Raw genomic sequence first — 15,037 nt, 5'->3', positions numbered from 1 at the left:
AGAGAAGCAAAAGATAATATTCAACACTTAGTCAAAACCAAACAAAGCAATTAAAGGGTTAGGTTCTAAGTGGTGATTCAGAATATAAGATAAAGTTATGAAGACATCTTTCCAAAATTTCTCCAAGCTAGGACAGAACCAGTACATATGAATAAGAGAGGCCTCACCCCTTTTGCATTTATCACAAAGAGGACTAATATTAGGGTAAAATCGAGATAATTTAGATTTAGAAATATGGGCTCTATGAACAATCTTAAACTGTAAAAGGCAATGGCGAGCACAGAGAGAGGTTGAATTAACCGATTTGAGAATCGAGTCCCAAGTCTCATTAGATAAAGAAATATTTAAATCATGCTCCCAAGCCATTCTAATTTTATCCACAGGGGCACGCCGTAAGAATGCTAACTTATCATGAATAAATGATATTAAACCTTTACCCAGTGGATTAATAGAAAAATAAATCCATAACATTTTTCTCAGGCATTTCAGGGAAGTTAGGAATTAAAGGATTAATAAAGTGTCTAATTTGGAGATATCTAAAAAAAAAGGCATTAGGCAGATTGAACTTAACAGAGAGCTGTTGAAAAGATGCGAAGCGATTATCAATAAAAAGATCTTCAAAATGTCTAATGCCCTTCCTATACCAATCATGGAATGTTGAATCATACATAGTAGGTAAAAAAAGGTGATTATGTAAGATAGGACTGGAAAAGGAAAAACCATAGAAACCATAAAATTTCCTAAACTGAGCCCATATTCGCAAAGTGTGTCTAACAAGAGGATTAACAATTAATCTGGACAAACTAATAGGGAGTACAGAGCCAAGAAGTGCAGAAATAGATAAATCTTTGGTGGAACTCAACTCCATTGCCACCCAATTAGGGCACTCGGGTTGGCCATGGAAAAAAGACCAAAAGGTAGCACAAGGTATATTGGCTGCCTAGTAATATAAACGAAAGTTAGGTAAGGCCATGCCACCCTCTTTTTTAGATTTTTGGAGATAAACTTTATTAATTCTAGAGCGCTTATTCTGCCACAGATATGACAAAATAATAGAGTCTAAGGAATCAAAAAAAGATTTAGGAATAAAAATTGGGATTGATTGAAATAAATATAAAAATTTAGGGAGAACATACATTTTAACAACATTAATACGACCTACCAAAGACATAGATAGAGGTGACCATTGTGACCGACTCTGTTTTGTAGTATATAAAAGATTGGCAAAATTTTCACGAAAAAGATCTTTAAACTTCCTTGTAACTGTAATCCCAAGATAAGTAAATTGATTATGCACTACTTTAAAAGGGAGGTCACGAAATGTTAATTCTTGTGCTTCTTTATTAATTGGGAAAAGTTCACTCTTATGTAAATTAAGTTTATAGCCAGAAAACTGGCTAAACTGATCAAGAAGTGAGAACATTGGAGGTAAGGATGTAGACGGATTTGAAAGAAAAAGTAATAAGTCATCAGCATAAAGAGAAACTTTATGCTCAACACCCCCCCTCCAAATCCCGGTCAATTCAGGACAGCTTCGAAATGCCATTGCCAAAGGTTCTATAGCCAAATCAAAGAGAAAGGGACTTAAAGGGCATCCCTGACGGGTGCCACGTTTGAGGTTAAATAACTGGGATTTCTGAAAATTAGTCAAAACAGAGGCAGTAGGACACAGATACAGCAATTTGATCCAAGAGATAAAACTTTGACCGAAGTCAAATTTTTCTAAAACTGCAAAAAGGTAGTTCCACTCTATACAATCAAATGCTTTCTCCGCATCGAGGAAATAACACATTCAGGAATCCCAGTTGAAGGTGAATATAAAATGTTAAATAAACGCCGAATGTTAAAAAAAGGAAGACGGTTTTTAATAAAACCAGTTTGATCATCAGAGATAATAGAGGAATAACAGTTTCTAATCTATAAGCCAAAACTTTGGCCAAGATTTTAACATCAACATTAAGCAAAGAAATTGGCCTATACAAGGAACACTCTGTTGGGTCTTTACCCTTTTTTAATAAAAGAATAATAGATGCCTCATTAAAAGAGGGTGGCAATTTACCATAATTAAACAAATCAGATAGTACTGAGAGTAACTGAGGAGAAAGAAGTGAAGAGAATGATTTATAAAATTCTACGGGGAACCCATCAGGTCCAGGAGATTTCCCTGAAGACAATGCAGAAATTGCAAAAGATATTTCTTCTGATGATATAGGTGCATTAAGTTTGGCTTTAAAATCAGATGAAAGCGAAGGAATATTCAGATTATTTAAAAAATGATCAACAGAAATATTCTCATTCAGAGGAATAAAGTCAAGAGTAAAAAATTTTTAAATACGTCATTGATTTCTAAATGATCCGATGTAAAGTCTCCATTCTCCTTCCGGATCTTTGTAATATGTTGTTTAGCTTTGGAACGCCTCAGCTGATTGACTAGAAATTTACCAGATTTGTCACCATGAATATAAAAGCGACTCTTACTTTCAAGAGGTTGGCGTTCAACAGGTTGAGTAGACAAAAGGTTAAATTTAGTTTGAAGTTCTACACGCTGCTTGTATAATTCAGGATTCTTAGTTTGAGCATACAGTTGATCTAATTCTTTAATCTGATTAATGAGGTCTAATCGATCTGTACAGGACTTTCTATTAAGATTTGCTGTATAGGAGATTATTTGACCCCTCAAATCTGCTTTCATGGCATCCCAAACAATCTGAGATGACATTTCAGATGACGTATTGGTGTTAAAATAAAAGGTTATCTGATCCTTAATAAATTTTAGAAAATCATCATCCGATAATAAAGTCGAGTCAAGATGCCAGTGTTTATTCCTCTGAGGGAGACCAGGAAAATTTAAAGACAAAGTAATTGGGGCATGGTCAGAAATCAGTATACTCTGATAATCACAAGAACAGACAAATGGAATAAGTTGATTATCAAGTAAAAAGTAGTCAATTCTAGTAAAGGTATGGTGAACATGTGAAAAAAAAGAATAATCTCTCTCAGTAGGATGAAGGAAACGCCATATATCTGAGATACCATAATTAGAAAGAAAAGAGTGAGTAGCTAAGGCAGATTTAGTAGGTAATCTAGTAACAGAGGACGATCGATCCAAATTAGGATCTAACCAACAATTAAAATCGCCACCCAGTATAAGAGAGTATGAGTTTAAATCTGGTAGTGAGGAGAAAAAACATTCAAAAAAATTAACATCATCAAAATTGGGAGCATACAGGTTTGCTAGTACAACTTTAGTATTATATAATTTACCAGAAACAATAATAAAATGGCCATTTGTATCAGATATCTTATTATGGAGTTCAAAAGGAATATTTGAATTGATAAGGATGGAGACCCCCCCCCCCCCCCCCCAGCTTTGGCAGCAAAGGATGAATGAAAATGTTGACCCACCCACTTTGACAAAAGCCGAAACAACGAATATGAGTTTTTTGAAGGAAAGAAATGTCAGCTTTGAGTTGTTTAATATGCGAGAAGACCTTCCTTCTTTTAACAGGATGATTCAATCCCTTTACATTCCAGCTCACAAATTTAAGTGTATTAACCATTGTCAATTGTTAGTGCATAGAAGGTAGCAGGCATATAAAAAATCAAGCGGTACAGTAACAGTCTGGGAGCAAAAATGTAAATATAGATCCGTAGAATCAAAACAGAGACATGTCCTGAATAACAAAGGAAAACAAAAGAAACAGTGTGTTGTTGGAACTGGAGAACCCACCCCACCCCCGCAACCCATAACTAGATGGCTACCTGAAAAAGCAGCTAGCTCTACAAAAAAAATTTACCCAAAAATGACTTCCAGTTCCGTATCATTAACAAAAGTTCCATATAAATAATATAGCAAATAATAACTAATTTATGCACTAGAAAACAGAATTACAAATAGGAACAACTTCAACAGAAGAAATATAAAACTTAATACAAAAAAAATCAGAAAAGAAAACTAAAACTAAAACTAACCTACCCACGAAAAATTATAAAAGATTAAAAGGAAAAAAAAAGGAGGGGGAAAAGGGGGCAATTATAAATTTAAAGAGAGTGCTTATCAACCGTTTACAAAAAAAAGCAAAACTTAAACTATAAATCAACCAACAGGGAGGCCTTCAATAAAAACTCCAAACCTCCAAAACAAGTTAAAATCAATTGTAGTTCTCTATAGATAAAGTTATACAGAAATAAAATAGATTACACAAGTAAAATCTAAAAGTCCACAGGGAAACATTAAACTTAAATCATCTATTTAGAAAAAATGCAGATTGACTACAGCCCTTAGAGTTTCAATAGTTAATGTCTGAATTATTCAAGTAAAGTCTGAGTTCGGAAAAAATAACTTAACTTCGAGAAGTACTTATCAACCATTTTAGAAGGTCAGTCCGGTTCCGAAGAAGACGAGATGGCTGGAAGACTTCCAACAAACGCCTCAGCCTCCTTCACTGATTTAAACCGCTTATAATCTCCAGTAGTAAGCGTAATTCGAAGATCGGCTGGATTTCGGAGAGAAGGTCTGAATCCACGATCAAAAAGCACTTTCATTACACCTTTAAACTCAGCACGCATCTTCAGAACCTGGGGGGCATAATCCTCCACAAAACAAATGACCGTATTTTGAAAAGCAGAAGTACCTCTGCGGCGTGCCTCCATAATCAAACGGTTTTTCACCTGGTATCGATGAAAGCATAAAATAACTGGCCGTGGACGGGAACCCAAAGTTGCATGAGGAACATAAATCCTGTGAGCCCTTTCAAGCTCAGGTGGTGTCGAAAGAAGTTCTTCCCCGAAAATCTCAGAGAAAAGATGAAAAAAATTCAACGGAAGAGCCCTTTTCGGTGGCCTCTGGCAAACCAAGAATTCGTAGATTGCAACGTCTGCTCCAATTTTCAAGATCCACCATTTTGGAAGAAAGTTTACTGTTCTTCTCCGCTAGGTTGGAGCAGAAAGTTTCAAGATACTGAACACGGCATTTTAAATCTTCAGAAGTTAAGTCAATGCGAGATAAATGTTCAGCATGTTCATCCACTCTGGCATTAATCTGATCCAATTTAGAATCCACCTGGTTGAAAGAAGTTCTAAATTTAGTTTTAAAATCCATTAAAATATCTTGTCGATGTTGTTCCAAAACAACGAGAATCTCAGCCGACAGAGCCGTGGAAGTTTCCTTTTTCCCGGTTTTAGTACTTTTGGTAGCCATTATAAGATAGATGTGTTCACAGGCAGGTAAAAGAGAACTACGGTAATAAAATAACTAACTAAGGTTTAAGAAGGGAGACATATAGTGCAAAGATAGGAAGTATAACGGAGCAAAAGTTCGGAGCTACTAAACAATCGCCATCTTGTAGCTTGTAGTTTGTAGTTCTGACAGCAGATCTGTGAGCTCCAGTAACTTCTGCGGTTCTTCATTTGAGAGCTTTGTAAAATTGTCAAGTCTGTTGAAAAGGAGTTCCTAAATTGCTTCTGGAGAGCCATAACTTGTCCAGCCACTGCCACAGCATTTTCAAACTCGTAGCTTCATTATCAAAGTGTACTGCTCTAACCTTTATTGCATGTTGCCATGACCCCCCCCCCCCCCTCCACATTTTAGTCCCAGTCTAGCTCTTCGCTAAGTTTTGAGACTTAGTCCTTCCACAACATTGCAATCTTGACTTCCAGGATAGATAACTAGCAGACTGGTTGTTGAACTGTTTTAGTCCTGCTCTGATAAGGTCTCAGCAAGCTAGATACCAAGCCAAATCTAATGCTTCTTCAGCTCCTGAATGAGACCATTGTGGAGAAAAGTTTGCCAAATATGTGTCTTGGAATAGATGGAAGCTCAGTTTGTCCGTGCTTCTGCAGATATGATAGTATCAGTAGCAGATCCTGACTTTGCTGTGTTAAAACTACAGAAGGAAGTATTGTGGATCTTTGCTGCTGTAGACATTGACTGCGAGCGCCAGGAGTGAGTGAAAGGCATGTTGGCTGAGTGGTGTGAACAGCTTCTACCTGTAGAGCTGGAGCACTGTCTTTTTCGTAGCTAAAGTGTGTTTGGACATACTTAGAAAACTACATTGGCTATTGTGATGACAAAATATGGCTGATTGGTTCACCACTTGTTTCATACACCTTGCCTCTGCTAAGGCAGCCTCAGCTTCATGCTCTTCCCTGAGTGCATTTAATGCGGCTTTTATACATGTAATCTCCATGTTAATACATATTTTCTCCATGTCTATGTGAGCTTATGTTTGCATTTCACCTTCACGTTTAGCATAAATCACTCTCGTTCTTGCTGCTTCAACTCTGGCACAAGCTTGTGCTGCAGCTATGCTGATCATGGACTCCTTGAGCAGTGCGTAGACATCAATGTGCTGTATTCTGTCCTCTATATTTTGGTAATCAACGTTTCTCAGGTCGGAAGCTGACTTTGTAGTGTACGGCATTCAGATGCATCACCAGTCTGCAGACAATGCCTTTGAAGAGGTTATCTTTTCACTCTACTGCCCTGTCAGTGCATTATGTACAAAGTTAGGGAGTGAGTTAAACACCTTCTCAAAAATCATCTAAGCTGGAAGCTTTTTTCAGCTTGAGAAAGCTTTGCTAATAAAGATTTTTTTTGTCTCATCATCAACATTTATCTTATTCCATAAGTCAATCAAATGTTTTAATATAGGAGATTCTTTCTTTTCCCGTATCCATTTAGATTCCCATTTATATATAAAATCTTCTGGTATGTTTTCTCCTATTTTATCTAGTTCTATTCTAATCCATGCTGGTTTATCTTTCTCAAAAAAAGATGCAATAAATCTAAGTTGATTCGCTTTATAATAATTCTTAAAATTTGGAAGTTGTAACCCTCCTAGATCAAATTTCCATGTCAATTTTTCCAACGATATTCTTGACATCTTACCTTTCCAGAGAAACTTCCTCACATATTTGTTTAACTCTTGAAAAAACTTCTGGGGTAATTGTATTGGTAATGATTGAAATAAATATTGTAGTCTAGGGAATATATTCATTTTTATAGTATTTACTCTACCTACTAATGTTATTGGTAATGCCATCCATTTATCAAGATCTTCCTGAATTTTTTTCAAAAGTGGTAAATAATTTAATTTGTATAAGTTTTTTATGTCATTATCAACTCTTATACCTAAATATTTTATACCATTTGCCGGCCATCTAAATTGAGTTATTAATCGACATTGACTATAATCTCCATTAGTAAGAGGTAAAATTTCACTTTTATCCCAATTTATTTTATAACCTGATATTTTCCCATATTCTTCTAATCTATAAGATAATTTGCATAATGAATGCAATGGATGATGAGACAAAAAAATCTTTATTAGCAAAGAGATCTTTAATTCAAAATAGACTTATTCCTTTTACAATGGATAAATCAACTTTTATATAATTGGTTTCAAAAAGGGATTAGATATATAGGAGATTGTTTTGAAGGAGGTATATTAATGTCATTTGATCAATTAAAGAATAAATATAAAGTATCGAATAATACTTTTTTTTGTTACTTTCAACTAAGGGCTTATTTAAGAGAAAAATTAGGTCAAACAATGTTATTGCCGAAATCTAATGAAATAGAAATTTTAATTCAAAAAGGAAAGATTAAAAAATTTATATCTTGTATGTATAATTTGATTCAAAAACAGGCAATTAAACAAGGAGTCCATAAGTCAAGACAAAAATGGGAAAGTGAATTGAATATTAAAATTGAAGAAACAAATTGATAGTATGACAAATACAATAAATGTTCGGTTAAGATTAGTGCAATATAATTTTCTACATCAATTACCGGTATATATTACACCACAAAAAATAAATAAATTAAACCCAAATTTATCTGATCATTGTTTCCGATGTAACCAAGAAACTGGTACTTTTTTACATTCTACATGGTCTTGTTCTAAAATTCAACCTTTTTGGACAAATTTAAGACTTTTATTGGAACAAATTACAGGAACACAACTTCCTCATGATCCAATATTACTCTTACTAGGTGATATTGAAGGGATAAAACTGAAACCCAAACTGAATAAATATCAGAAAGAATTCATAAAAATTGCAGTGGCAGTAGCCAAAAAGGCTATTGCAGTTACTTGGAAATCGGATACATATTTAAGTATAGATTGTTGGAAGAAAGAAATTTATGGCTGTATTCCACTAGAAAAAATTACTTATAATTTAAGAGATAAATATGAAACATTTCTGAAAATTTGGTGCCCTTATTTACAAAAGACAGCACTAAATATATAGGTGCTCTGAAGATGAAACAATTGGTTACTTGGGGAAAGAAATAAATATATACATTAAAGTTATTACGAACTCCATGGAGCATGTGGAGATCTTCCAACATGCAGGCACTCTTTTTTTTCTTTCTTTCTTTCTCTTTTTTTTTCTATAGGGAAGTTGGGGGGGAGAGGGAAGGGTTATATACATTTTTTTCCTATACTTTACTCTGTAATCACTTAAAAACGCAATAAAAAATTTTTTTTTTAAAAAAGCTTAATATTATTGATATTCTCATGATCAGCATTAAACAAGATAATACACACATGCAGCATTCTATAGCTATGCTGCAGAGTTGACCAAATTCATACCTAACGATAGCTGAATAGTGATAAGCCTAATACTTCCTCCAAAGTACATCTACTAAGTGTTTATCAATATCCCTCCAGACTAAGACTAATAGGCACTGGAGAAGTTTTTTCCCTACTGCGGTCACTTTGCTGAACAGTTAACTGTCGGCTAACTATTACTTGGATTGCACTACCTGTATGTATAATCTATATTTTCATTTATATTTATCATTATTATTGTTATGAGCAGAGAGACAACATCTGCCGGAAGTAAATTCCTTGTATGTGCATAGGTACTTGGCGATTAAAGTCTGATTCTGATCTTGATTAAGAAAGCTTAAGACTCTCAGTTATTGCTGTTTCTGGTTTAAGATGGCGCTTGTGAAACACAGTGATGCCTTACTGGCAGCAAATAAATCTTGCTAACTGCTGTATTAATCATATTTTTTTTCTGATCACTAGTCACTACGACCAGTAGCCTGTAACTTCCCTTTTGGAGATGAGTTTGTGAATTGCCATTACACCTTGGCAGTGAGCGGGACAATTGCAGGGTGGTGTGTATGGGCTGAATCAAAGTGGCAGGGCTGAGGCCTGAGAGTGAGGAACGAACCAATGTTTGGCCATTGTTGGAGTGGATGGAGTTACTATTCTATAGATTTACTGAATATGCCCACGGGAAAATGAATCTCAAGATTGTATATAGTGACATATGTACTTTGATAATAAAATTTAATTTGAAATTTGAGCTGATTCAAAGTGTCTGATCCAAGGCAAGGCAGGGTCAAGGCAGTGGGGCCCGGGCTCGAGAACAAGGAACAAGTCAATATTTGACAGATTTAAATACTGGGCCAGATTGAAAATGCCAAGTATAGGCCAAATTGAGGTGGCAGGGCTTGGATCTGAGAGTGAGAAATAAGCCGATGTTTGGCCAGATTAAAAAGGTTAGGGTGTCGGGGCCGGGGGTGAAGAATGGGCCAATGTTCAGCTCGCTGCTTGGCAAAGTTTACTCGTTTGTGCACTGAACCGAGGCTGTGGCCTGCAACTAACTATCCTGGACTAGCTTTGTGACCATGAATTCACTTTGTGAACTTTAGTTCTGAATGTTGTTTGCTTACTTTTATTGTTTACACAATTTATTCTTTTTTTTTGTATTTTGGGTATTTGATAAACTTTTTTAATGGGTTCTATTGGGTTTCTTCGTTTTGTGGCTGGCTGTAAGGAGACAAATCTCAAGGTTGTATATAGTATACATACTTTGATAATAAATGTGCTTTGAACTTTGAAATAAAGAGTGGATGGAGATGGATGTCTTAGGACACTTTACTGTAAGTAATAAACCAAATTAACCCATGCAGGAAGTGATGTTTTAAAAAAAGTTTGTGAACAGGAAGTGATGTTGGGACGTAACAAACTGCATATAAATAACCAACGCCTCTAGAGGCAGAAAGACAGTTGGAGTGGGTGTTTTTTTAAAAAAAGCTACTTAATTTCTTAAGTGTTGCTGATTTGCTTTCATGCAGTCCTTCACCTGAGTTTCTCGTATTGAGTGTTTCATTTTGTTTTATGATCAAATTTCAGGCTCTTGTTTGAATGTCTCATCCTTATTTCACAGTCCACCTCAAATCAAGTTATTTCATGTGATGTATAGGAGATGTATTGATGCTCTGGTGATGGTGGAAGTGTTGTTAGAGCCCAACTTTGTTTTATTGAGATGAAAGCAGAAAATGCTGGAAGCATGCCATAGATCAGCCAGCATTTGTCGTGTGCGCTTCCCATCGATATGCTGAGTTTTTCCAGCATCTTGTTTTTTTTTTTATTTCTGATTTCCATCATCTGCAGTTTTTGCTTTTAGATAATTTTATTGTCACAGCACAGTTTTGTCCTGTGATTCATCCATAAAGGGAAAAAACAATATATTTAAATATGAAAATGTTGTAATAAATTTTAGGCATAAGTTTTATCAGAGAAGTTCAAAGTAAAATTTATCAGAGTACATGTCACCACATACAACCCTGAGGTACTTTTTCTGTGGGCATACCTAGCAAATCTATAGAACAATAACTGTGAGCTGTAAACAAACTGCAAATGCAGATACAAATAAATAGCAATAAATAATGAGCATGAAATAACAATATAATGGAGTCCTCAAATGTGTGTAGCTGTCCCCTTTTGTTCAAGAGCCTAATGGTTGAGGGGTAGTAACTGTTCCTAAAGCTGGTGGTGCGAGTCAAGAGGCACGTGTACCTTCATTCAACCTGACGACAGCAGTGAGAAAAGTGCATGGCGTGGGTAGTGAGGATCTTTGACAGATGCTGCTTTTCTAAGGCAAAGTTTCATGTAGATGTGCTCAGTGGTTGGGAGGGTTTTACTGTGATGTACTGGATAAAATCCACTGCCTTTTTTACGATTTTCCACTGACAGGAATTGGTGTTCCCATACCAGGCTGTAAAGCAGCCAGTCAGCACGTTTTTCACCACACATCTATAGATGTTTACCAAAATTTTTGATGACATGCCGAACCAATGCAGACTCCTAAAGAAGTAAATGTGCTGTCATGCTCGTGGACCCCTGGTTACCCTCTAATTGACATTGAGAGAGAGGCTGTTGTTATTGCATCACTCAGCCAAGCTTTCAATCTCCCTCTTGTATTCTGATACCATCGTTATGTAGATCTGGTGGTAGTAACAAAGCTGTGGGGTTTCAAATGTTTCTGAATAAAATATAATTTTAAAAATACATAATAAAGCAATTAAATTACAATAAGAAATTGTAAAAATTAAATAAGTAGTCCAAAAAGAGCTTTAAAAAGTAGATAGTGTACATCAATTCATTGTCCATTCATAAACCTGGTGGTGGAGGGGAAGAAGCTGTTCCTAAAATATTGAGTACATGTCTTCATGTTCTTGTAGATTCTCCTCTTGATGGAGCGAAGAGGGCTTGTCCTGGGTGATTGAGGTCCTTAATGATGGATGCAGCCTTTTTGATGCATCGCCTTTTGAAGATGTCCTCTGTGCTGGGGTGGCTAGTGTCTATGGAGGAGCTGGCTGAGTTTGCAACATTCTGCAGCTTTTTCCAATCCAGTGCAGTGGCCTCTCTATACCGGACAGTGAATTAGAATCCTGTCCATGGTATATCTAGAAATTTTCTAGAGTCTTTGATGACATACCAAATCTTAGGCTCCCACCAAATCTGAACTTTTCCCCCCACCCAAAGAAACATAAACATTTTGGAGTCAAAGTAAACAAGGAAGAGCTGGGTGAATGCCATGAATCTTTATAAAAATCTGATGCAGCTATTGACTTCACAAGTATTGGTATTTGGGCTGCAGCTGAACATTATATTCCTAAGTTATCTGGTTGTCACAAAGCAGTGTTACAAGAAATCGAAGTGTCAAATTACTAAACAATATTTTCTGATTTAGTGAATGAAGAAACTAGAACAAAAGTATATGAACCATTGTAGAGTTAATTTAGAGGGCAGAACAAGGTAACTTCTGACTGGTATCAATAAAATAAAGAATGAAAGAGACTTGGATTGATGGCTGTGCATTATTAAATCAACAGGGCAAACTTAGGAAGTCTAGAAATCACTACTGGAACTACTTGGCCTGATTATTTTGTTAGGTTTGGGGGGAGGGGAGTGAACAAATAGTGAATATGAGTGAGAATTTACAATTTAATGCCAATTTAAATTTAATATAATCGCTGAACCAGTGGTTGTGCTTTGATTGTTAGTGGGTGTGCTGAGGAGAGGCGTGATATTTGGATTACGTTTGCAACTATGTGTACAAGGTCAAATCAAATGGATAGATGGGTTACCTTAACTGCTAAGTACCTGGCAGGCTCTTAGCATTCAGTCTGTGCAAACTCATCATCTAGACCTCCTGTCTTGATGGCTGCATTCAAATAATTTGGTTCTAATTGCTAAATCGAACCTGTCATTTAGTAGTCAGCACCATTCTTTAAAAGTCGGTTAATTTAGACTAGTTGCCATTTACTTGATATTTATGATTTTGTAATTTGTAATTTTGCTTATTTTACTCCTTTATTAATAATCTTTCTCATAATAGATATGATATCCGAGCTTTCTTCACATGCCCAGTTCATTACAACTACATTCAGGCCGGAATTGCTTGAATCTGCAGACAAGTTCTATGGAGTGAAATTCAGGAATAAGGTAATTTCACTAGAAAATTGGATGCCGTAAACTATTTATATTACATTTGAAATTTATTTTGAAAAGCTGATTTATTTGATCAGTTTAAAAACTGGAAAAGGATCTAGTGCTTTCCCAGTGTATATGACGAATAAACTTTTCCTAGGCTTCCAGACAGGTACAGATAGCGATTTTTAACAGATATTTCAATGAGAAACTATGTCATCTTCATCGGGTATGATACCTTGGCATGTTTAGTCCAGTGATTATAGACTCCCCCATCATCCGTCCCTCCTGTTTTATTTCAATGGCTTCCTTTACCAGGTGGCCCCAAAAGCTTTGGCGTGGCACAGTAGTTCTGTGCTGTCAAAGTCAACCTTATGGCCATTGCAAATGCAATGTTCCGCTGCCGCCAGTTTCTCTGGGTAACCCAAATGAATGCACCTCCTGTGTTCATCGATACGGTTTTCCACTATGCATTCTGTCTGGCCGATATACGCTGCTTCACATTCACAAGGAATCCTGTAAACGCCAGCCATCCTGAGTCCCAGGTCATCTTTGACCCACATAAGCTGTAATTTGAGCTTCCTTACAGGTTTGTGGATGGTATTAATCTGGATTTTTCTTCAGGATCCTCAAGATCACAAGACAAAGGAGCAGATGTAGGCCATTCAGCCTGCGATCCATTCAGAAACCATGGGAATACAGGGAAGACAGGCGATTCGTCCTTGTTGTTAGGTTTTATGGTTTTTCCATTGGCTCTCTTAAGGGTCAAATTGATTTTATTCACCTTGTACCTGTCCTTTAGGAACATCATGCATATTTCATCATGGAGACTCTCTGGGTCCGAAATAGTTATTGCACAATTAGTAAAGTAGAAAGAATCACTCTTGAGTTGGGAGGCATGATGGTGGCTGTTATTATTGAGGTATAAGTCCATGTGAGTGGTTTTCTGTTAGATCATGGCCTACTTCTGCTTCTATATCTTATGGTCTTATAAGTAGGCCATTCAATCATGGGCTGATCCAATTCTTCCAGTCATCTCCACTCCCCTGCCTTCTCCACATACCCTTTGGTACCCTGGCTAATCAAGAACCTATCTATCTCTTCCTTATGACCCAATGACTTGGCTCCACAGCTGCTTCCACCCTCTGACTAAAGTAATTTCTCCATATCTCTGTTCTAAATGGAAGTCCTTCAATCTTGAAGTCATGCCCTCTTGTCGGGAAATAACTTTGCCATATCTAATCTGTACAGGCCTTTTAACATTTGGAATGTTTCTATGAGATCCCCCCTCATTCTCTGAACTCTAGGGAATACAGACCAAGAGCTGCCAGATGTTCCTCATACGGTAAACCTTTCATTCCTGAAATCATTCTCGTGAACCTTCTCTGAACCCTCTCCGATGTCAATATATCCTTTCTAAAATAAGCAGCCTAAAACTGCACACAATGCTCTCAAGTGTGGTCTCACGAGTGTCTAATGGAGCCTCAATGTCACATCCCTGCTCTTATATTCTATACCTCTCGAAATGAATGCCATCATTGCATTTGCCTTCTTCACCGATTCAACCTGGAGGTTAACCTTTAGGGTATCCTGCACAAGGACTCCCAAGTCCCTTTGCATCTCTGCATTTTGAATTTTCTCCCAATCTAAATAATAGTCCATTTATTTCTTCCACCAAAGTGCATGTCGGTACACTTTCCAACACTATTTCATTTGTCACTTCTTTGTCCATTCCCCTAAACTATCTAAGTCTCTCGCAGGCTCTCTGTTTCCTCAACACTATCCGCTCCTCCACCTATCTTTGTATCATTGGTCAATTTAGCTACAAACCCATTAATCCTACAGGCCAAATCATTGACATCGATCGTAAAAAAACAGCAGTCCCAACACTGACCCCTGTGGAACTCCACTGGTAACTAGCAGCCAGCCAGAATAGGATCCCTTTATTCCCACTCTGTTTTCTGCCAATCAGCCAATGCTCCACACAGGCTAGTAACTTCCCTGTAATTCCATAGGCTCTTATCCTGCTAAGTAGCCTCATGTGTGGCACCTTGTCAAAGGCCTTCTGAAAATCAAAGTACACCACATCTACTGCATCTCCTTTTGAGTATCCTGCATGTAATTTCCTTAAAAAATTGCAGTAGGTAGTTAGTCAGGATTTTCCTTTCAGGAAACCATGCTGGCTTTGGCCTATCTTGTCATGTGCCTGCAGGTACTCCATAATCTCATTCCTAACAATCGATTCCAACAACTTCCCAACCACTGATGTCAGACTAACAGGTCTATAGCTTCCATTTCTT

The 15,037-nt window shown here is 36.7% G+C and overlaps 1 protein-coding gene across 1 annotated transcript in view; it reads left to right on the top strand.

Annotated features, from left to right (window-relative positions):
* The window catches only part of smc3 (structural maintenance of chromosomes 3), a 122,323-nt gene that overhangs the window by 102,902 nt on the left and 4,384 nt on the right, over nt 1-15,037 (top strand). Inside the window, exon 28 of the mRNA XM_073026853.1 lies at nt 12,646-12,752. Coding sequence (XP_072882954.1) covers nt 12,646-12,752 — 107 coding nt within the window. The remainder of the gene's footprint in view (nt 1-12,645; nt 12,753-15,037) is intronic.

This window comes from Hemitrygon akajei, chromosome 23 (genome assembly GCF_048418815.1).
Source record: "Hemitrygon akajei chromosome 23, sHemAka1.3, whole genome shotgun sequence".
Taxonomy (NCBI): Eukaryota; Metazoa; Chordata; class Chondrichthyes; order Myliobatiformes; family Dasyatidae; genus Hemitrygon; species Hemitrygon akajei.
Note: the sequence above shows the minus strand (reverse complement) of the source record. Positions and strands in the feature narration are given on the sequence as shown.